The 22,194-nt window shown below is 34.9% G+C and overlaps 6 protein-coding genes and 1 pseudogene across 6 annotated transcripts; 2 read left to right on the top strand and 5 right to left on the bottom strand.

Annotated features, from left to right (window-relative positions):
- Positions 1-274: 274 nt before the first annotated feature.
- Positions 275-3,289, bottom strand: LOC125811778 (uncharacterized). The gene is made up of 2 exons (XM_049491320.1): positions 2,946-3,289; positions 275-658 (listed from the first exon to the last, which is right to left on the bottom strand). Exons 1-2 carry the CDS (start codon positions 3,220-3,222, stop codon positions 390-392), a joined length of 546 nt encoding a protein of 181 aa, XP_049347277.1. The 5' UTR covers positions 3,223-3,289; the 3' UTR covers positions 275-389.
- Positions 3,290-5,999: 2,710 nt separating this feature from the next.
- LOC125811777 (uncharacterized) lies at positions 6,000-6,880 on the bottom strand. The gene is made up of 2 exons (XM_049491318.1): positions 6,516-6,880; positions 6,000-6,334 (listed from the first exon to the last, which is right to left on the bottom strand). The coding sequence occupies exons 1-2, from the start codon at positions 6,799-6,801 to the stop codon at positions 6,000-6,002; spliced, it is 621 nt and encodes a 206-aa protein (XP_049347275.1). The 5' UTR covers positions 6,802-6,880.
- Positions 6,881-7,938: 1,058 nt separating this feature from the next.
- LOC125811779 (uncharacterized) lies at positions 7,939-8,588 on the bottom strand (annotated as a pseudogene).
- A 330-nt stretch (positions 8,589-8,918) lies between these two features.
- On the bottom strand, positions 8,919-9,968 carry LOC125811927 (uncharacterized). The gene is made up of 2 exons (XM_049491471.1): positions 9,638-9,968; positions 8,919-9,191 (listed from the first exon to the last, which is right to left on the bottom strand). The coding sequence occupies exons 1-2, from the start codon at positions 9,966-9,968 to the stop codon at positions 8,938-8,940; spliced, it is 585 nt and encodes a 194-aa protein (XP_049347428.1). The 3' UTR covers positions 8,919-8,937.
- Positions 9,969-10,361: 393 nt separating this feature from the next.
- LOC125811782 (histone H2B.3-like) lies at positions 10,362-10,877 on the bottom strand. The gene has a single exon (XM_049491323.1). The coding sequence runs from the start codon at positions 10,832-10,834 to the stop codon at positions 10,400-10,402; it is 435 nt and encodes a 144-aa protein (XP_049347280.1). The 5' UTR covers positions 10,835-10,877; the 3' UTR covers positions 10,362-10,399.
- Positions 10,878-12,145: 1,268 nt separating this feature from the next.
- Positions 12,146-13,902, top strand: LOC125811786 (uncharacterized). The gene is made up of 2 exons (XM_049491327.1): positions 12,146-12,378; positions 13,477-13,902. Exons 1-2 carry the CDS (start codon positions 12,151-12,153, stop codon positions 13,534-13,536), a joined length of 288 nt encoding a protein of 95 aa, XP_049347284.1. The 5' UTR covers positions 12,146-12,150; the 3' UTR covers positions 13,537-13,902.
- A 3,817-nt stretch (positions 13,903-17,719) lies between these two features.
- LOC125811926 (F-box protein At3g07870-like) lies at positions 17,720-18,745 on the top strand. The gene has a single exon (XM_049491470.1). It carries the CDS (start codon positions 17,720-17,722, stop codon positions 18,743-18,745), a length of 1,026 nt encoding a protein of 341 aa, XP_049347427.1.
- Positions 18,746-22,194: the final 3,449 nt, after the last annotated feature.

Below are 22,194 nucleotides of genomic sequence, written 5' to 3'. Positions count from 1 at the left end.
ATGTTGAGTATAGATATGTATATATTATATGTATCTTTAGTACAAATAGACATTACCGATACACTTTGCACATATTTCGTAACCTAGTTGGTCCAAGCACTTAGTATTTCATAATAGTGTTTGATAGTTCACAAAGTTTAAAATATTAATGATGATGAAAAATAATACTGAAGTATTGTTGAAAAAAGAGTAAGCACGATGCGTGTCTAAGTAACATCAGGCAATGTGGTTAAGCACATCATAATACCAGTTCAATACTTCTATATGATAATATAATACATGTATTATACAGTTATAATACAAAATCACAAGAAAATTACAGAAGCACAACCTATATTGTCAAGAAAGATGAAAGTGCAGCTTCCTCATTGCCATGATTTTACTGTTTTCTACATTCGAGAACGAATTAAAACCTTTTTTGGTTTAGATTTTGTAGGCGTTGAACTCTTGATAGGCTCGTCAGAGAACTCGAAGGAATCTAATCCGTTGGTACACTTAGCTGACACCTCATTTTGCTGCTTCATGTTGTTCATGTCATCCTGAAGTTTCTCCATCTTTGCTTGCATCTCCTCCATCATAACAGTAAAATCTTGTTTGTCAAGTCTAGGACGTGAAGGCGATTTATCCTTTGATCCTTCCTTAACGATTTTACTCCCACCTGCAGAAACAATTGAAATCCAATTAGTATATCAATCCAAAAGGCAAAGATTATCATCTCGACTTGAGAAAAGTATTAAGTAGAGCAGTTCCAAGGACGAATGGGTCAGCATATAGCCGTTTGCATTATCCAAAATCCCAAACAACTGGTCAATACCAAAAGGACCTCAACAAATCAACGGAGGGGTGACACCATTTTGGGTGGGACTATAATAACATTAAGGATGGTCTATGGAAGTGCTGAAGTGACCAGGAATCCTGGAAGAGGTTGGAAAAACAAGTATCACATGAATTGTGCATGAGCTTAACAGTAATAAGCATTCCAATCTTGTGACCATCGATCCAAAATCAGTCGTAACATTAGATTACAAAAGTTTAAACGTAGTGTGATCAAAGGGAAGGGAGGCTGTGCTGGATGGGGTATAGAGTAAGATGTTTCTCAAGATCAGCCAGGATAACAAATCCACGAGCTTTTTATTTGGAGCAAAAGATTATTTGCACCTAGTGCCCTTCCCCATACATATACCAAAGATGGGACTAAGCAGACTAAATTATCATTCTCCTACTCAAACCCCATTCCCTGACCTACCCCCTACCCCAGACATCAGATAAGACACACTTAAACTAATTTTTTTACGAAGTGAGTAAAAAATATCACATGCTCGATTCGTGTTCTCTATTATGTTTAGGTCCTTCCAGACAAACTCTAGGAACAAGAACTTCCTGTGTTGACCAAGGACAATAAGTATGGAAGAATCAATTACAGCAAATGGCATTGAGATAAAATGATAGAAACCATGCATTCACTGGATTCAACATTATTCTAAGCATCCCAGCTTCTGGTGGTTTGTCAGTATTGACTATCCGACTTTAATACTGAACTAAAATGAAAGAGAAGAAAGAAGAATTAATTGAAAGAAATTATTCCAAGGAAACATAGAAAAGTGGACCACCATATTTGGAGGAATGTCATTGACAGTAAATACAACATGACATAGGAAACAGGAAGTCTTAAAATAAGCTAGGCGCAAATTCAAACACGAGGATGTAAGCCAAAAAAATTAAATAAGCTAAGCAAAAATACAAAGAAGAGGAAGCAAACCAGAAAACTTCAAGCTAGGGGAAAATACATACACGAGAGAGTAAACGAGCAAGCTAAAATAAGCTAGGCACAAATACAAGCGCGGAGATGTAAACCAAAAAACTTAAACAAGCTAAGCAAAAATACAAACACGAGCAAGTAAACCAGAAAACTTAAATAAGCTATGCACAAAATACAAAAACAAGGATGTAAACCAGAAAGCTTAAATAAGCTAAGTGCAAATATGTAAACTAGGAAACTTAAAATAAGCTATGCGCAAATACAAACACGAAGAAGTAAACCAGAAAACTTAGATAAGCTAGGCGTATATACAAACACGAGGATGTCAACCAGAAAACTTAAATAAGCTAAGCGCAAAATACAAACACGAAGATATAAAAACCAGAGAACTTAAATAAACTATTCACAAATACAAACACGAAGAAGTAAACGAAAAAACTTAAATAAGCTAGGTGCAAATACAAACACAAGGCAGTAAACCAGAAAACTTAAATAAGCTAGACTCTGTTATTAACTTATAGTACTGGATTTGTAGGGTATATGTAATAGTCCGGAGGTACTTTCAAACACATTGCATATACAATGGCACCAACAGAATTAGTTTTGATCTGAAAATTAGTGTAGAAAGTTGCCCAATCTTAACAAGTTCCTTTTCTTTTTAATAAAAGTGGTATCACGGTCAGCTTGCATGCATGTAGACTAATTCCACAGGATACCTATCCCCTCCCACCAACAAGAAGTACAGGTAACTCTGTCCACTAAGGCTAGGACATATGAAAGGAAACCACCTAATGTTTATTTGTCTCTACTGGGGTTTCAACTTGAAATCTCATAGTTCTCAATCACTTCATTAACACAGGAAATATTAACAAGTCTACGGGCAGCTGTTTTCAGTTGTCAGTCACAAAATGGCCTGGATCTCACATTTACACAGGAAATATAGCGCACACACTCAACAATATATTGCATAACAAAACTGTATGACTTTCCCCTAACACACAAAGCTCACAAAGCTTAGGAGATGAAATCAATTCAACCAATTGACAACCTATTTACATAAAATACAGCTCAACCTTATCAATTCTTCTATCAAAGAGCTAATAGAAATTGAGTCAACACCAAAATTGAACAATATAAATGCCGAATTGCTAAAAAAAAATGAGCAGAGAGAGAAATGGATTCTAACTGGCGACAGTTTTGAGAGATTCGTCAACGGCAGAGACAATAGCGAATTTACGGAGCTTGCAGAGAATGTCGCTAATCTTCTCCCGGCCATCCGGGTAAAAAACGTACTCATCGGATTGAGTTCCGTCATACTTGACCGGGCTGCTGGTTTTGGTCACCGGCGATGAAACGCCACCACTGTACTCACCTTCTGAAGCATATGCATCTGACGGTTTCTCTTGACCTCTCCGGTTGAAAAGTTTCCCGGCGACTGCTCGGAATTGTTGTATAATGCCCATTACCTGTTATCCACAAGAAATTTTGCTGCTATTTCGTCCCCTCTTTACCTAATATATGAAAAAGACTATTTTTCCATATTTATCCGTCTGACGTTTCAATAGATGTTTCAGCCCGTTATTTATTTCACTTTAATTTTGCCATCGTTGGTAGAGTGTATTAAAAAAAAAAAAAACATATTTATGTATAATTAATATTTTATTTGTTATACTGTTTCAATTTATATATATTATTTGGTATTAAAATGTGTATAAGTAATATATGGAAACTCGTGATATTAGTAAAAGGATTTTAATGTCTATATTAGCATGGTTAAAAATATATTTATTCTTCAAAAAAGATTTCACGTTTTGTCCACTATATTTGTCGAAGGTATTTTTGTAAGAAAATATTTTTAAAAAAATTAGAAATTCATATTATTTTTAATACAATAAATCAAATAGTGCATAAGAAATAATCTCAACATAAAACATATTTAATATAAACATTACTAATACAAAGATTATTAATACACCATATTTAACATTATTCGTATACATTCTACCAAATAACTTATTCGAGTTAATGAAAAAATATCACTAAACTATTATTAATAGTACTATATTTTTGTTAATTTCATACTTAAATTATACCTTATTTTTCGTTTCCTCCTAAACTATAACTTTCAAAGATTAAAATTCTCTAACTCAATATCCATAGGTGTATTTTGAACTCCTAAAAATAATTTAAAATGTGCTAAATGGTAGTGTCATTTAAACTTAGAAATAATGCATAATGTCTATCTAAACCATTATTATTTTACAAATTTCATATTTAAACTATCAAATATTTTTATTACCTCCTAAATTATAATTTTTAAACTTCACACCCACCCCACCGCTAAGAATATTGCTTTTGTGCCTAGTAATAAATTAGTTCAAAATAAAAACAAAAAATAGAAAGGGATCAATTGTTGACACGTGAGTTGCGTAAAAAAAAACCTTATTTTACAAGGTGGAATTATTTTTTTTAATTAAAAACAACTTCATATTCAAAAATTAAATTGGCATTTTTAATTAAAAATAATAATATGCATCATTCCGCCACAACTTTTAGTGGTAAACCAAAAAATCACTCATTATTATTTTACCTAATTAAAAAATTAGGGGAAAAAATGTAGTTCAACCAGATTGTCATGCTATTTCACTGAAATGTAATAAAGTAAAATATTCTGTTATAAGCTCTAATTTTATTTTTTTTGGTGAGTACAAAATTGCAAACGCCAGTTCTTGCCATTTGTGTTGTGAAAAATCCAATAAACTCAAGCAAATCGAGTCAATTTTATTTATTTATTTTCAGAGTTATCTTTTGTGACATATGGAGAGAGTGACAAAAATTATGTTTTGAGGGTAGTTTTAAAAAAATGAGAGGAAACGAGATTTCTTTGTTTTCTTATATAATTTAAATAGAGAAACATAATTTTTTAAAGATTTTTTAACGTGGAAAGATGAAAATCTCTTATATGTAAAAATTAAAAAAATATTTCCACATTATTTTTGTCAAATCTAACAAACATAGTTCGATAAATATTTGATGAACTTAAAATACTAACCAAAAATTGCTCAATGCATATTTAAGGAATTATTTTAACCTGGCCATCAAAATTGTCACGTCCAATCCTATACCTCAAAGTGAAATATAATATGATCGTAGCAATAATAAGCCTAACAAAAAGTTGAGGTTGATCCCAAGAGGAGTATGTGTGTCAAGGTATTTGAGAGTGCGAATTTTCTAAATTAATTTCAAACAAGGGAATGATCGAATAATTGCTTTTAAAACTAGACTATTTCACTAAGCTACGAATTTTAATCGGACACTAATAATTTTATTTTCAATTATAAAAGAACTCGAAATTGTTGCCTCAATATGACATACCTAATTCATGAGCACAAGTATCTTGCTCAAATACATCTTTTCCATTCACAAATGTTTAAAAAGTCATCTTTTGATTCGTTGGTCTATTGAGCTTAAGGCAACATTGCATATAGTGTTTTAGATGGAACGATTAATAAAAAATAATTCTATTGATAATTACTTCTTGGAGTTTATCAACATTAGCAAGCTAATTTCCAAAAGTTCTTCACGTTGGGTTTAGTGTTGAAAATGAATAGATGTTGGGGATATTATTTGCCTTGAGCTTACGCCTGCACGACTTCTTATCTTAAGTTGAGGTATCACACAACTCCAGCTATAAAGTAAGCTAATATTGTTTTTGGAATTTGAAATGAATACTTTAGTTTTATGTGTCTGGTAGTGTAAATTCTCAAAGTTTCAAACTCCAAGAGGCATTAATAACGTCCAAACAACAACATATTTCGTGTAGTCTCATAAAGTAGAATCTGAAAAGAGTAGAGTGTACACAAATCTTACACCTACCGCAGAGATAGAGAGGGACTAATTCTAAATTCTAATTACAAGCATATTCAATAAAACTCGTCATGATTCTACAATTCATATTACAATACAAGCGTAGAGTCATCTATGAAGTTTGCTTCCTGTCATGGATTTTGCAAAGGAAGCAAAACAAAGAGGTAACACATATTCAAACTCATAATACTAAGAGATCCATCATGGATCGCAAAACGTGATAAACTACATGATGGAGCTTCTCCTTAATACTGCAGTTCAAATTGTAGTTGCATAGATGAAATAACTATATAAAACTTGCTTCCCAGCATGCGATTTTCAAAGCAAACATAATATATATATATATATGAGAATGTCAAGATACATACAAGAATCAATTACCTCTCTTCTGTTGTCGATGATCAGGAACCAGCAAATTGTCCAGATAACGAGAGCCACTAAATTCCTTCATCATGAAAACTCGTAGGACATCTTCAGGTGTTTGATGTGCAAATGAATCAACCTGAACTTTATTTTCAGAACTTAACTGCAGTTTTCTGTTTTCCAGTATCTTTGCCCCATCGAGCAATCCCGGAGGAACGGTACTACTGGTATCCTTACTCGAATTGCCAGTTATTTCCTTGTCGCACAATGTGTTTTGATTCTTCTTAGACTCAATTTCCATTTCGCGGACTGTTTGAGAGTAAATTTGGGAGACTGCTCTTCCACCTGCACACATGAACCACATACTCCAGAATTATAAAAGAATTCTATGTAACAAATTTCACCCGATTAGCTAGGCAAATCGGTGTGTCTACTTGTTCAATTTTATCTTAATACCTAAAATCTCATTAATCTGCCTCTAATTTGGTATAAACATCGACTTATCATTAGTGAGAAGGGAGCAAACCAGGAATGAAGATGTTGGCTGCTTCTTTGACGGCATAAACGGATGCATTTTTGACGAATTTTGAACTGAAATTGACGATTTTAGCCCTGTCTTCTTCATCAGGCTTGTAAATGTACTGACCCAGCTTCTGCACGCCGTTAACTCGAACGACGTTGTCGATCATTCTGACGGCGGGCGCACTGTAATAATAGGTACTTTTGCATACCTTCGTCACCGGAGTTGCTAGATCCGGTGAGTTCCGTTTCACCGATTCTGTGCCGGAGCTTATAAAGTCCCAAATTCCCATTTTGCCCTTTGCTTAACTCGGAAACTAGAAAAACTCGAAAAATGCTACCGCACTGGAAAGTGGAACCAAACTTGTGCTTTTTCGCTTGCCTCCTTGTATTCTTAGAAAATGGCAACAATAGTATTTTAATTATATATTACTCCCTCCGTCTCATTTTATATGTCATCCTTTCTATAAATAGTTGATCCATAATACTTGTTATTTCATAAAATCTATGCATAAATTAACATATTGTTCTTTTTTTACCCTTGTGAGTTATTAACATTGAAAATATAAATTTGACCAACTTAGAAAAGTTAGGTAAATGATTCATATTCATTGGTTAAATTAATTAATCAAAATAAATTAATTCATATTCATTTATTGAAAACTTGAGTTTCAAAAAAATTAAATAAGGGTAGAAGGGTAAAGTTACATCATTTCTTAATGCAATTGCAAAGTACAAAAGTGACATATAAAATGGAACGATGGGAGTATAATTTTTTTCATGATCAAATGTCCATTAAAGAGTTGTCAAAAAAGAATACGAATAACAATAAAGTAGATGGTTTTAGACATATATGGCGTGGGCCATATTTAGGCATATACGGGGAGAAGTGGATTTAGACATATATAATTGTTTGATTGATTTTGATTTGACACGAATTTAAGAAAAATAAATAAAATTGAAACTTGTATCTAGAACAAATATACGTAGAATGTACAAAAGTGTCATTTAGCCCTGATTTAAGTATGTCATATGGAAAATTGAAATTAAACATGTACCCAAAAAGAAAAAAAGACATTCATTTTAGGAAAAAAAGAGTTTGATATACCCCTTAACTTTGTCATGCAGAGCTGATATACCACTCGTTATGAAAGTGACTCATACATACCCTAACCGTTATATAAATTGCTCACATATACTCATCGTTACAAAAATAGCTCACATGTACCCTTCATCTAACGAAAATGAAAAGAAATAATTTTAATTTTATTACTATGATTACTAAAGCATATTTATGAGATTTGTTTCCCATCATGAGAGTTTCAAAGGAAACAAAACAATAACCAAGATTTGACTAGCAATCCAGTAATACTAACTAACATTTACGAGATCGATCGATGCCTCGATGTCCTAATACATACTAGAATAAACTACACTTTCTTCTGTTGACGATTATCATGAACCAACAAATTATTCAGATAACGAGTGCCCATAAATTCCATCATCATAAAGAATCTCAGGACGTCCTCAGGTGTTTGATACGCAAATGAATCAACTTGAACTCTGTTTTCGGAACCCAATTTAAGCTCCCTTATACTTTCCAGCTTCTCTGCCCCATCAAGCAATATCACAGGACCAGTATTACCATTAGTTATCTTACTCAAATTTCCAATTATTTCGTTGTCACACGACCTGTCTTGTTTCTCTCTAGACTCTGTCTCTATTTCACGAACCGTATCAGCATAAATTTTGGAGATATCCTTTCCACCTGCATAAAAAGAAACTTTACGTTACCTAACAATGAATTTAAACATACGATACAATCAAGAATTCGGACATAGAAGTTTTAAATTATTTGAAATGGAGCAAACCAGGAATTAATATGTTGGCTGGTTCTTAGAAGGCATAAAATGAAGCATTTTTGACGAATTTTGCAGTGAAATGAACGATTTTGGCACGACCTTCACCATCACCAATGCAATGACAGACATACTTCACCTTTTCTTTGCCGGAAGTAATGAAACCCCAAATTCCCGTCCTGTCTTCCATCCCCCGGAAGAGTAGATCGGAATTATATGAAGTAGCCCCTCATTTCCCATTTGACACTCTTAACAGTTTCAAGGAAAATTTCAACTTTATACTACTACAAGGCCACATTATTCTCTCCGTCTCAAATTATTTATGTTTTTTTGTTCAAAATAAATGAATAAATGGCATAATACTTAGGGTCCGTTTGGAAAGGCATGTTTATGTATTATTCAAAGCTATACAATGACATAATTTTAAGTATTTTCTTTTATTTTTTTGAAATAGTAATGCCATATTCATACTTTCGAAAACAAAGAGGTAACTTGAATTTAACTTCTTACAAGCATATGAAACTCATAATACAAGAATCAATAAGTGAAATTTTACTTCAATTATACGTTTCATTGTCCATGATCAGAAACTAGCAAAGAGTTGAGATAACGAGTGCCCATAAATTCCATCATCATGAAGAATCTCAGGACATCTTCAGGTGTTTGATGTGTAAATGAATCACCATGAACTCTGTTTTCAGAACCTAACTTCAGCTCTCTGCATTTCAGCATCTCTGCCGCGACATTGCCAGTGGCATTATTTCGAGACTCACTTTCTATTTCACGAACTGTTTCAGCGAAAATTTTGGCAAATGCCCTTCCACCTGCATACACATGAAAATAAAGCTCACATTGCCCAAATCTCTGCCTTTGTTTTCACCTAATAAACATTATATTACATTTCTCTAGAGCTTAATAATTCGTAATCATTCATTGCTTTAACTTCTATACACTAACGATGTAAAGAATTTAACACTATTTACGCGTATTTACATGTTGTAACATAACATTTAACCATTTGACCTCTAACACCATTTTTTAAAAATAAACTGTCATATATGAATCAGCTTGTGTTTTCTCCTAGAACAGATGACAAGAAATAACTAGTATTTTTCACCTCTACTGAGTGCTGAGACTTAAACGTAAATCTTATGATTTTCAATCCACGTCATTGACTACCAGGCCATATACAATTACACATTTTTAACAACTAGTAATTCCGTAACTGAATTTAAAAAGTTGAGCATCGGAAAATGAGAGGGAAGCTAACCAGGAATTAAGATGTTGGCTGCTTCCTTGAATGCATAAAGTGAAGCATTTTTGACGAATTTTGCACCGAAATAAACCATCTTAGCATGACCTTCATCCGCCATGTACTCACCAAGTTTTTCGAGGCCTTTAACTCTAACGATTTCGTCCATCTTTCTAACAGCCTCCGTGCTGTAATCGTAGGAAATTTCACATACCTTCTTCACAGTTTCTTTGCCGAAATTCACCAAGCTCCAAATTCCCATTTTCCCGCGCCTTTGCTTAACAGGCACGGAACAGTTTACAGGTTCAATAGAACTCAATAGCTTTATGGATTCCTGCTTTCCCTTCATCGAGTCTCAAACTGAACTGCTTCTATGAAAATTGCAGCATTAGTTAGTATTATTAATCAGGTAGGCATAATACCAAACTATTTCTAAACTTTTAATGCTTAATTTATAGGCCTAATTACCTACACTTTAAACCATACCAAACAAAATATAAATATTTTGTCGGCTTCTCAATGATGTCGTAGTATTAGCCTTATTCTTGTATCTTCTTATTTTTGACATACCACCGTATTATTTATTGTGTTTTGGTTATCGAATTATTTTGATATTGTTTATTGTTATTCAATATGTAATTTAAATCATACTATATATAAAGAGTAGCGTCAATTTCATAAAATCTATTTTATATTCAATTTTTCTGTTCTTTACATCACCAAAACGCTAAATGAAAATCTTAAACCCAACAGAAAAATCAATACAAAACTAACACATCTCTAAGAGCTAGTGAATTTGGTAACTGCCTTAGTACCCTCAGAGACGGCGTGCTTAGCCAATTCACCGGGAAGGACCAATCGGACGGCGGTTTGAATCTCCCGAGAAGTGATGGTAGGCTTTTTGTTGTACCTAGCAAGCCTTGAAGACTCTTGAGCAAGCTTCTCGAAGATATCGTTGATGAAGCTGTTCATGATTCCCATAGCCTTGCTTGAAATTCCTATATCTGGATGAACCTGCTTCAATACCTTGAAGATGTAGATCTTGTAAGTCTCGATCGACTTCTTCGACCTCTTCTTCTTCTTGTCTCCGGCAGCAGCGGCTCCGCTGTCCTTGGGTAGCTTCTTGCCGGCCTTTGATTTCTCAGCGGCAGGAGCAGGAGCCTTCTCAGCTGCTGGCTTCTTCTCTGCGGGTTTCTTCTCTGCCTTTGGTGCCATTGAAGGGGAGATTTCGTAAATTAGTAAGAAATTGGAGGGCTTTTGAGTTTGAATTGTGTGAAGTGAAAGGGATGAAGAGACTTATTATATATGAGTTTAGGCTTGCTGTTCATTGGTTACTTTTGAATGACGCGGATCTGAGTTTGAGCCGTTTGATGTTATTGTCAATCAACGGTGTAGATCAAAGTTGAACTCCTTCCTAATTACTCCATATTTACACTTATTAAAAAAATTATTCGAGAACATAATTTAAATAATAATTTCCATTATTGTCCTTTGAGAAACCATATATATAACTTTGTGAGTAGTGCAATATTTTATCTTTTAGAAAATACCGAATTTTATTAAAGGAATGGAAAAATATAATAAAAATAAACATTCATCTTGAACTTTGAATAATTTAATTATTTAGAACAATTAAAAAAAAAACCCAAAAATTCAGTTAATATAGAACAAAGGAAATATTCTTTATTCACTTGTATTATTTATGACAATTTTTAAGACAATAAACTTTTGTTTTGTACTTCGTAATCGTAGTTTATTAAGAACTTAACTTAAAGTCTAACAATGCTAATTAGAGAATTTGACATGTGATTTTAGTAAACTGTTAAATGAATCCTAAAGCGTTGAGCATTAGGTGTACCTGAGACGTACAATGGGTATTTGGAAAGTAAACCTCACAGAACTAAATTCAACGTGAGCCTCAAAACACTCTACATGTATGCTGCCCGAAGTGAGTCCCAAACAATGTTCTAAATAGTGTTTCTAAGACGAGCATCGGGGGTTATTTTGAAAATTTTCATATCATATAAAATGTCTCGACTCACGCCTTTTAAAACACCGATCCCAACATCGAATAAGGGTATATTGGAGACCATACAATTCTTAAGGGGTCACTGTGAAATTTTTCAAACTTTGATCGTTTTCTTTTACTCTAGAGAGAATCTCCGGTTTTCTGGAAACCCGAAATATTCTGGATTGTTCGATACGGTCGCTACGTTCTCTTGACGCAAAAGATTTTCCGATCGGCAACCGGAGACGGCAGTGAATTTCAATTGCCGCCGTTTAGGTATTTATCTTGTTTTCTGAAATTCCGTTTCGCTTTATCTTGTTAAACAAAATATACCATGTAATTTTTCTCCGAACTCTTGCACGAATGGGGTGTAGCTAGATGTTAGGAAGTTCAATTCCCTTTGCCTATCTAGGTTTTTTTAGGGAGTTCAACTTAGAGCCTGTTTGAGTTTGACCTAGCATTTGTCTTGTGAGGTTCTGCTTTATCCTTGCTTAAGTATGTCATTTTATATATAGGTGGTTCAATGGATCCTTCCTATCAAGTTAATCACAGTTGTGCCCTAAATCCTCCCAAAGACGGCCTCCCTAGCACCCAGTCTTCTAATGATGCACTTAGGCAGATGGGATCTGAAGGGAAAATGGGAGCAGTTCATGAAGAAATGAAGAGAGTGAGTAGACTTCCACCAAGCAGTGCATATGCAACTCATCGGATGCGTGTCCTAAACAAAATTCTGGAACTTCTGTCGATTCAGGTACATGGTACATACATTCAATGGGGGTGGGGCGGGGGAGCGTATGCATGTTTAAGATATATATATGATCATTGTGATCTCTTTTGCTTGTGTTTTATAGTAGTTGTATCTTACTGTACTACAAATAAGTAGCTATGGGAAAAGGAGACCTTTTTAAACATCCTACTCGAGCACACGACATATCATGCTTGAGGTCTCATTACTGCAATGCTACATTATCCAGGGTTAAATTCACTGATCACAGCCTATTATTGTTTATCTTGGAGGGTCTCAAGCATTTGATATACTGCTAGTGACTTTGTAGCATGTGGATGATGACTTCTATTGCTATCCTAGAGGGTACTCTGTATGGGGAAAATGCAAGCCATTTACTTTCTCAATGTGTTCCATGCATAAGTGCCACCTTAAGTCGTAAGATTGTTGGCATTAGGCTCTTCTTATAATTTTGGGTATATTCAAGGAAATAACGAGAGATATTCCTGTATGAATTCTGGTCTACATCAGTTGTATAACATTAACAATTACTAGTTTGATTTTGTGTGTGTTTAAAAGAACAGTATGACTAGAAATTGGCCTCATATCTAGAGATTTAGGAATCCTCTTGATCCTTTGAAACAGATTGGCCTATTACTATTTTCCTCTCCCTATAACATGCTCAGGCCCTTCTGCTCCTATTGGAGAAGAATGGTTCGGTTGAAATTCATACCACACACAATCTGTAAGTCTTCTTGTGGATGTTTTCTCCTCTCTCCCTCGTGAAAGTTTTGGCACATTGTCTGATCATTAGTCGGTCTAGTCAACCAATTTGGTGATTATACAATGCCAGGCTACTTGTTTATAGGGTAATTGTTGGAGAAACTGTGATAAAATTGTTCTGATGTTTGCTGGTCTAGCATGCTTTGTTTCACCATCATGATTAGTATAAGAACAAGTTTGTTTTTAGGAGGGAGAAGAACTACATCTCTATAGTCACTTGACAACTTGCTCGGGGATGTTGTATTGTTTATAAGTGCATCATAGATTTCTTATGGCTTTGAGTTTATTATTAAGCATTTGAATTGGGGGTTTTATGTTTACATTGTCTCACATTTTATGCAGAGAACCACTTCACAGGATGAGGAGTTGGAATTGCTGTTTTCTGGGCTCTCTCTTGGATGATAAGAAGCAAAAGTCATATTTTCAGCGGTTGGTTTATCAGATTATGCAGTGGATCATTTATGTTGCTCACTTCGTCTTGGTCTTCAGCTGCATCTTCGCAAACCTTTTCTTTTTGATGTTGAGATGATGTTCTGATTGTTAAATAAGTTATACTTGTTATATAATAGGTCTATAGATACACTTGTTATCTCAATTATCTAGTGCATAATCTGGCCAGTCAAAGTTAGTTGATTTCATCTTGAACTCTTATCCGGAACCTTGGGTTCCAGGTGAATCAATGCTCAAAAGTACCAGAGCATAAACACTACTCTAATCCAATAGTGGCTCTGGCTCTTCATGAATAGAACTCCTTTGATGACTTTTTAGCTAAAAGATCGTTCAATTTACAGATTTTTCTTTTGGTTCGCTTTGATATTTGGTTCCTCTGTCTGCTTGAGTGTGTTTATTTTCCTCGTATTTTGTTTTGTACATATTCTTCTTGGAGGCGTGACTAGAATTGCTGCAATCCATTGCAGGTGGATTTGTAATGCTACTTAAACTTTTTGTTTGTCTGGAAGTTGAGCATTGAAGAGTGTGGTTTCAAATCTGATGGTGAATCCTACCTTTAGTGTTTATGGTTTAAAATCTGATGGCGATGCTTTACGTAATGGGAAAAAATGTAAAGGTTTGTGTTGGTTATGGCTTTAGGAGGTGTATTATATGCAAGGAAGGTTCACACACTAGTATCGTAGGTGTGTTGCGTGCGTTTTATAATGCATTTTCTGCACATTGTATTTGCTGTTATGTTGTTTGCATCAGAAACAACGCCCTTACTATAACTAGGTAATGTTTCAAGTCTTGCATTTCTGAGCCAAGCAGACTGTAAGTCCTACTATATGATATTGTAAGTTCAGTAAACACGCCTATACATTTAAAAGTTATATACAAGTCGGTTCTATGTTTGGTTTGATTTGGTTAATAAATTGATGTGGTTTTCGGTTTTTATAAGTGGATTCTGGATGGTCCCAACACAGTTCACACATAAATATTTGTATTCCATGTTTAAATTATTGTGTTCAATTGAATCCGTAGAATAGGGACTAGCTCACGAGAGCCTTCTTAAAACTATTTTGACACTATTTACCCATTGAACTCCAAAATGTTTAAGAACGTACTCTATATATCCTGGTTACCATAGTGCAATATTTCCAGCCTTTGCCAAAACATATGGCAACTTTTAGTAGTAAAAATTACTCCTGTAATTCCCATAACATGATTCCATCCATTCCACCTCTGCAAACTTTCCTGTTCTAGTTTGTCTAATAGTCAAGCAGCTGAGTTCCTGAATAGCATAAGTTTGTAAGCACCAAGTTTTTAATACAGCTTACTGTCACGGACTTAGTCTTCTACAAAGCACACGTGCGGCACTTGACAATTTGCTCACGTTCTCGCGTCACTTGCTCACGGTCATGCTATGCCAAGTCAGCCTAAAACTTTAGAAATCGCCAAGAGAGAGAACACAAGAGGATTGTTAGCAACCATGATCAACGACCACCACTGGTGCATTCACGGGCAAAGTGACTATCCTCACCACATTTGTAGCAACCATGATCACTAGTGGTAGATACTCTGGCGGTGGTTGCTACAAATGTAGTGAGGATGGTCACTTTGCCCGTGAATGCACTAGTGGTGGTTGTTGATCGTGGCTTGAATCCCTCTTATGCTTTTATCTTTTAAATTGTTATGTTTTTCGGTATTTATCTCTAGTTGAGATGGTTGCTTTATTTTCTACTCTTTATTAGTATCATTTTAAAGCTTTTTAGTAATGGGAAGCCGTATTTTTGTTCGTATGGCAATGGATACTCTATGTACAACTATACAATACATACAATATTTTCAAAACAAAAAAATCAAAGTTCTCTACAATAATAATTTTCCTAGCAATCGTCTTGTGTTCTCTCTTCCATTCTCTTAGCAATTCCTAGAGTTTTAGGCTGACTTGGCATAGCAAGATTGTGAGCAAGTGGTGCAAGAACGTGAGCAAATTGTCAAGTGCCTCACATGTGCTTAGTAGAAGTCTGTGACAATTTGGTATTAGAGCAAGGTTACAGCTAAGGTAATGAAACAACGGAGAAATCAATGTTGCGAATACCCAAGCCAACGTCATTTAGGATGTCGTCTGCAAGAAGGGCTATGGAAAAATGAGGAATGCTTACAACAAATAGTCTTAATCATTTAGTATTCAAATCAAGATACAATATATTAATCATTTAGATGTGCATTTAGATTCAGACGTCTATATTTTAATGAAAACAAATAAAATCTTAGTGGTCAATGAAATGGGTTGAGTACCATGAGGTCACAGGTTCAAATGCTACCAGAGACAAAAACACTAGGTGTTTAACTTAAAAGCACTATTAATACAACAAATACAGTCGCATGACACCTAAAAAATATAGGAATACAGAGAGGGGTGGACATAGAAAATATAGTGAGGGGATGAGAGAGGGAGAGAGAGAGAGGATACAACCTAAATGCACATATGAATACAACAAATACATTCGCATAATACCTCAAGAAATATATATATATATATATATAAAGAGATAGAATGACGAGAATACAAAATACAAAGAGAGGCGATAACACTAAGAGGAAGAGTAGAGAAAATACAAAGAGATAGATAAAGAGGTAATCAAAATACAAAGAGGGAGAGGGGGGGGGGGGGGGGGATATATATAGAGAGGGAGAGAGAAAGAGAGGCGAGCCAGATTGAGGAAATAAGAGAGAGAGCTTTTTTTTTCCGCGTAGCAATCCAAACAGTAGCTATGAATTGTAAATACTCAAACTAAAGTTATAGATCTCTAAGATGATAAGTCATTTTTAAAGGGAAAAAGGACAACATATATCCCCGAACTATCGTAAATAGTACGCAGATATTCTCCATCATACTTTTGGGACATTGGTGCCCCTGCCGTCCAAAAACTAGAGTGTATATACCATTTATACTAACGGACATACACGTGTCATAATCTTATCTACCGATCCGACATTTATTAAATATCAAATCAACAGATAAAATTGCGTCACGCGTTCTTATTTAGTCTTCCGTTAGAGTGAAGGGCATATATGCTCTAGTTTTCTGACAATAGGGGCACCAATGTCCCAAAAGTATGACGGAGGATATCTGCATACTATTTACTATAGTTCGGGGATATATTTGTCTTTTTTCCTTTTTTTAAATTCTCTTTTTGAAAACCACGTGACATTTTTGGAATTAAGCAAACAGTTTTAGGATTATTTTTTTTAACAATCTGTTAAGGAAAAGGCCAAATATGCATCATTTGTTAGACAACGAGGGTATATATGCATCACTTTTTTAACGAAGGGGTATATCTGCTCAAAATTGCATAGTTAAGGGGTATATTTGCCCGTTTCCCCTAATTTTTTTGATTGCTAATCTCAAATAAATTTTCAAGATTTTGTTACCTAAATGTGAGGAGAGATCTTAAGCAAGTTATTAAAGAATTTTCTTTTCTAGATGAGAATCCAATTGTTGTTTTTGGTACATAAGTTAGTCTTTAGATTTTGTTACATAAATGTGAGGAGAGATCTTAAGCAAGTTATTAAAGAATTTTTCTTTTTAGATGAGAATTCAATTGTTGTTTTTGGTAGATAAGTTAGTCTTTAGATTTTGTCACCTAAATGTGAGGAGAGATCTTAAGCAAGTTATTAAAGAATTTTCCTTTCTTGATGAGAATCCAATTGTTGTTTTGGGTACAAAATCTAGTCTTTTCTCTATTTACCCTGTATAAATAATGCTTCCTCTGACTTCTTATCATTGCATTGAAGCTCTATTCACTATTGATACTTCAAACACCTGCCCACACCCAACAAGTAGTCTCTCTTTCCAGAGCTCTCCCTAGCCCACTCAACTTCATAACTAAGAAAAATGTCAGAATATCTCCCAATAGAGATGATGGTCCTAATCTTCTCAAAGATCCAACCCAAATCTCTCCTCCAATTAAGGTGTTTATCAAAATCTTGGAATGCACTAATTTCTAGCCCCGACTTCATATGGCTACATACACAACAATCGGTCCTCCTAAAACCCCCTACACATTTATTCAAAAGGTATTTCAGCATAGGTCTCAAGAAGGAAAAAATTCGACTCGCTGATGTATCAAATTTTGACACCCCTGTAATGCGATTAAGATCGCCTTTTAATGTCGGATTGCCAGATTATTTCTATTGTAGGATCATTGGTATATGCAACGGTGTTCTCTGTATGTTAGATGATTTATTAGACCATAGTAGTCCTGTGGTACTTTGGAATCCTAGCATATCCAGATGCCTCACCCTCCCATTGACTCCTCTTGGCTGTGACAACTCAGGGACTTACATGTTTGTCCTTGGGTTTGGTTTTGCTGTTAAAACAAGAGACTACAAGGTTGTGAGGATGGCCTATGCTCATGGTGATGGTCAATACTTGCTGCCACCTAGGGTTGAGATTTATGCTCTTAGTTCAGGAATCTGGAAGGATTTTGATGGTTTTATTCCAGATATTGGTATCGTAGAGTATTTCTGGACACAAGTTGAAATTTGTGGGAAAGTCTACTGGACTGCATACAAGAGAAATGGGGAGAGAAGGGTGGAGAACTTGATTATGATGTTTGATCTCAATGAGGAGATTTTTCAAGAATTATCATTACCAGAAATTTTGGTTAATGAACCCCCTACAAATTTAAATGTTGCACAGCTTAGGGAATTACTTGTTGTGTATCAGTATGATACACGTGTTTGGAGCAGCAGTTGCTCTATTTGGGTAATGAAAAGGTATGGAGACATAGATTTATGGAGCAAAGAATATAATGTTGCACTGGGCCAGGGGAATTTGGGCATGGTACTAGCCGTTGCTGATTGTCGTAAAATATTGTTGACAGACATGACAGGGATGCTAGCTTTGTATAATCCTGAGATGCAAACAACACAAAGAACCACTATTGCTGGTACTATGTACTCTTTTTACTATGAGAATTACGAGGAAAGCCTTGTTTTGCTAGATAAAGGGGAGTTACTGCCTCCAGTTGATTTAGCATCTGAGGAGTCGACAGATGACGACGACGATTATGATGATGATGATGATAATGATGATGCTAATGATCAAGTACTTGAACTCCTGAAGCATCATGTTATGCATGAGCGTGTCACAACTTTACTTGGAGCCTGAAATAGTAACAAACAAATGTTATGAAGTTTAAGCATACTTATAGGGGAGATGGAATATTTGCCTTCTCAGTCCTTGCCAATTTATTTTATCATAGTTATTTGTTGTTTGGTCTATTTCAATTGTTATGATTATTATTGGGATTTTAATAAATTTGAGTGTTCCTCCAGTTGTGGTTTCGTATTTGACTAGATCAACTAATCTGAATGTTTAGAATCTTTTAATTATTTTTTATATGTTAACCTAAATCTACCAACCCAAGACCCCTCTCTCCCTAGGAGTCAATACTAGTCCTCTCCACCCTGCTAACTCAATCATCCAACGGCCCAACCTCAAGGTTGGAGGTGGAGAGCTCTTTCCACTTGAGCTAGCTTTCTTGTCAGATGAAATTCTTCAAAATTAATTGTGCTAGTCATTGCATTTTACTTAAGATAATCAAATTTTGGTAATTGCTGAGAATCTATTTCTTGATTAGTCATGAACTTCTTAAGCAACTAAGCAAGTGAAAACACACACTTTCATCGGCACTTTTGGTATCCATATTGCATTATATGGAAAATCATAATCTAGACATGCTTTGTAGATGATTAAATTTCTGCTTACAAGTAATCATGATTTTTTGAAGCCTATATATTATTTTAGTTCAAGCTAATAAATTCAATACCATTGAGCCCTTAATTTGTAATGAATAATGAATGTTAACACCAGAAATAACAACTTAGTGGATAATGAAGAAATACGAGATTAGTAATGAATAAGTGCGGCGCTCTAGCTCATCAACAATATCTTCTGATTCATTCAAATGTTTTAAATTCACTAGTATTGTTGTAGATGTTTCAACTTTTTAAAAAAAATTGGTAACTTTTGTTGTAGATGTTATTAACTTCACTTTTTGTTGTTGATTTTGGATTCACTACTTTAAAACTATGGTAAATTAAATGATACACAACAAGTAATTTCCCAAGCTGTGCAACATTTAAATTCGTAGGGGGTTCATTAACCAAAATTTCTGGTAATGATAATTCCTGAAAAATCTCCTAATTGAGATCAAACATCACAATCAAATTCTCCACCTTTCTCTCCCCATTCCTCTCGTATGCAGTCCAGTGGATTTTCCCACAAATTTCAACCTATGTCCATAAATACTCTACGACACAAATATTTGGAATAGAACCATCAAAATCCTTCCAGATTTCTGAACTAAGTGCATAAATCTCAACCCTAGGTGGCAGCAAGTATTGACATCACCATGAGCATAGGTCATCCTCACAACCTTGTAGTCTCTTGTTTTAATAGCAAAGCCAAACCCAAGGACAAACCTGTAAGTCCTTGAGTTGTCACAGCAAAGAGGAGTCATTGGGAGGGTGAGGCATCTGGATATGCTAAGATTCCAAAGTACCACACTACTTCTATATTCTAATAAATCATCTAACATACAGAGAACACCGTTGCATATACCAATGATCCTACAATAGAAATAATCTGGTAATCCAACATTAAGAGGTGATCTTAATGGTATTACATTATCAAAATCTGATACATCAGCGAGTTGAATTTTTTCCCTCTTGAGGCTTGTGCTGAAATACCTTTTTAAAAAATGTATTATCAAAATCTCAAGGTTCCCACCCAAATCTCTCCTCCAATTAAGGTGTTTATCAAAATCTTGGAATGCACTAATTTCAAGCCCCGACTTCATATGGCTACATACACAAAAGTCAGTCCTCCTAAAAACCCCTACACATTTTTTTTGATATAGCAAAAAAATAAAATAAAAAAATGTGTAGGATTTTTTAGGAGGACCGACTGTTGTGTATTTCCAAGATTTTGATAAACACCTTAATTAGAGATGAGATTTGGGTGGGAGCCTTGAGATTTTAATAATACATTTTTTTTAAAAGGTATTTCAGCAAAGGTCTCAAGAGGGAAAAATCAACTCACTGATTTTTCAGATTTTGACAATGTAATACCATTAAGATCACCTCTTATTGTTGGATTGCCAGATTATTTCTATTGTAGGATTAATATTGGTATATGCAACGGTGTTCTCTGTATGTTAGATGATTTATTAGAATATAGAAGTCGTGTGGTACTTTGGAATCCCAGCATATCCAGATGCCTCACCCTCTCAATGACTCCTCTTTGCTGTGACATTCAGGGAGTTACACGTTTGTCCTTGGGTTTAACTTTGATATTAAAATAAGAGATTACAAGGTTGTGAGGATGGCCTATGCTCATGGTGATGGTCAATACTTGCTGCCACCTAGGGTCGAGATTTATGCACTTAGTTTAGGAATCTGGAAGGGTTTTGATTGTTTTATTCCAGATATTTGTGTCGTAGAGTATTTCTGGACACAGGTTGAAATTTGTGGGAAAGTCCACTGGACTGCATACAAGAGGAATGGAGAGAGAAGGGTGGAGAACTTGATTGTGATGTTTGATATCAATTAGGAAATTTTTCAGGAATTATCATTACCAGAATTTTTGGTTAATGAACCCCCTAAGAATTTAAATGTTGCAAAGCTTAATGAATGACTTGTTTTGTATCAGTATGATACATGTGTTTGGAGCAGCAGTTGCTCCATTTGGGAAATGAAAAAGTATGGAGACACGGATTCATGGAGCAAAGAATATAATGTTGCACTGGGCCAGGGGAATTTAGGTATGGTACTAGCTGTTACTGATTGTCGTAAAATATTGTTGACAGACATGACGGGGATGCTAGCTAAGTATAATCCTGAGATGGAAACAAATGAAAGCATCAATATTGTTGGTACCATATATACTCTTTTAATTATGACAATTACGAGGAAAGCCTTGTTTTGCTAGATAAAGGTGAGTTACTGCCTCTAGTTGATTTATCATATGAGAAGTCGATAGATGACGATGACGATGATGATACTCAAATAAGTGAACTCCTGAAGTATCATTTTATTCATCGGCGTGTCAAAGCTTTTCTTGGAGCCAGAAATAATAACGAACAAATGTTGTAATGTTTAGGCATACTTATAGGGAAGATGAAATATCTGCTTTCTCAGTCCTTCACAATTTTTTTTATCAAGCTATATGTTGTTTGGTCTATTTTTCAAGTGTCATGATTATTATTGCGACTTTAATCAATTTGAGTGTTCCTTCAGTTGTGGTTCTGTATCTGACTAGAGATCAATTATTTTTTATATGGTAACCTAAATCTACCAACCTCAGGCCCCTTTGTCCCTAGGAGTCAATATTGGTTCTCTCCACCTTGTTCCTTTGGTGATTCAATCCCCCAACCTCAACGTTGGAGGTGGATAGTTTTTTCCACTTGAAATAGCCTTTCTGGTCAGATGAAATGCTTCAAAATTAAATGTGCTAGTCATTGTATTTTACTTAAGATAATCAAATTTTGGTAATTACTTGGAATCTATTTATGAAACACACATTAAATTGCACCCTACTTTATTAAAGGAAATCTT

This window comes from Solanum verrucosum, unplaced genomic scaffold (genome assembly GCF_900185275.1).
Source record: "Solanum verrucosum unplaced genomic scaffold, falcon-dt-bn FXZP01000238.1, whole genome shotgun sequence".
Taxonomy (NCBI): Eukaryota; Viridiplantae; Streptophyta; class Magnoliopsida; order Solanales; family Solanaceae; genus Solanum; species Solanum verrucosum.
The sequence above is the reverse complement of the archived record's forward strand: the minus strand, read 5'-3'. Positions and strand labels throughout refer to the sequence as shown.

Coding starts and splice junctions, on each gene's coding strand:
- LOC125811778 (XM_049491320.1), bottom strand. CDS start 3,222: ATGGGCATTATACAACAATTCCGAGCAGTCGCCGGGAAACTTTTCAAC. Junction 659..2,945: donor ATCTCTCAAAACTGTCGCCA/GTTAGAATCCAT, acceptor TTGTTTCTGCAG/GTGGGAGTAAAATCGTTAAG.
- LOC125811777 (XM_049491318.1), bottom strand. CDS start 6,801: ATGGGAATTTGGGACTTTATAAGCTCCGGCACAGAATCGGTGAAACGG. Junction 6,335..6,515: donor AGCCAACATCTTCATTCCTG/GTTTGCTCCCTT, acceptor TCATGTGTGCAG/GTGGAAGAGCAGTCTCCCAA.
- LOC125811927 (XM_049491471.1), bottom strand. CDS start 9,968: ATGAAGGGAAAGCAGGAATCCATAAAGCTATTGAGTTCTATTGAACCT. Junction 9,192..9,637: donor AGCCAACATCTTAATTCCTG/GTTAGCTTCCCT, acceptor ATGTGTATGCAG/GTGGAAGGGCATTTGCCAAA.
- LOC125811782 (XM_049491323.1), bottom strand. CDS start 10,834: ATGGCACCAAAGGCAGAGAAGAAACCCGCAGAGAAGAAGCCAGCAGCT.
- LOC125811786 (XM_049491327.1), top strand. CDS start 12,151: ATGGATCCTTCCTATCAAGTTAATCACAGTTGTGCCCTAAATCCTCCC. Junction 12,379..13,476: donor TGGAACTTCTGTCGATTCAG/GTACATGGTACA, acceptor CATTTTATGCAG/AGAACCACTTCACAGGATGA.
- LOC125811926 (XM_049491470.1), top strand. CDS start 17,720: ATGCGATTAAGATCGCCTTTTAATGTCGGATTGCCAGATTATTTCTAT.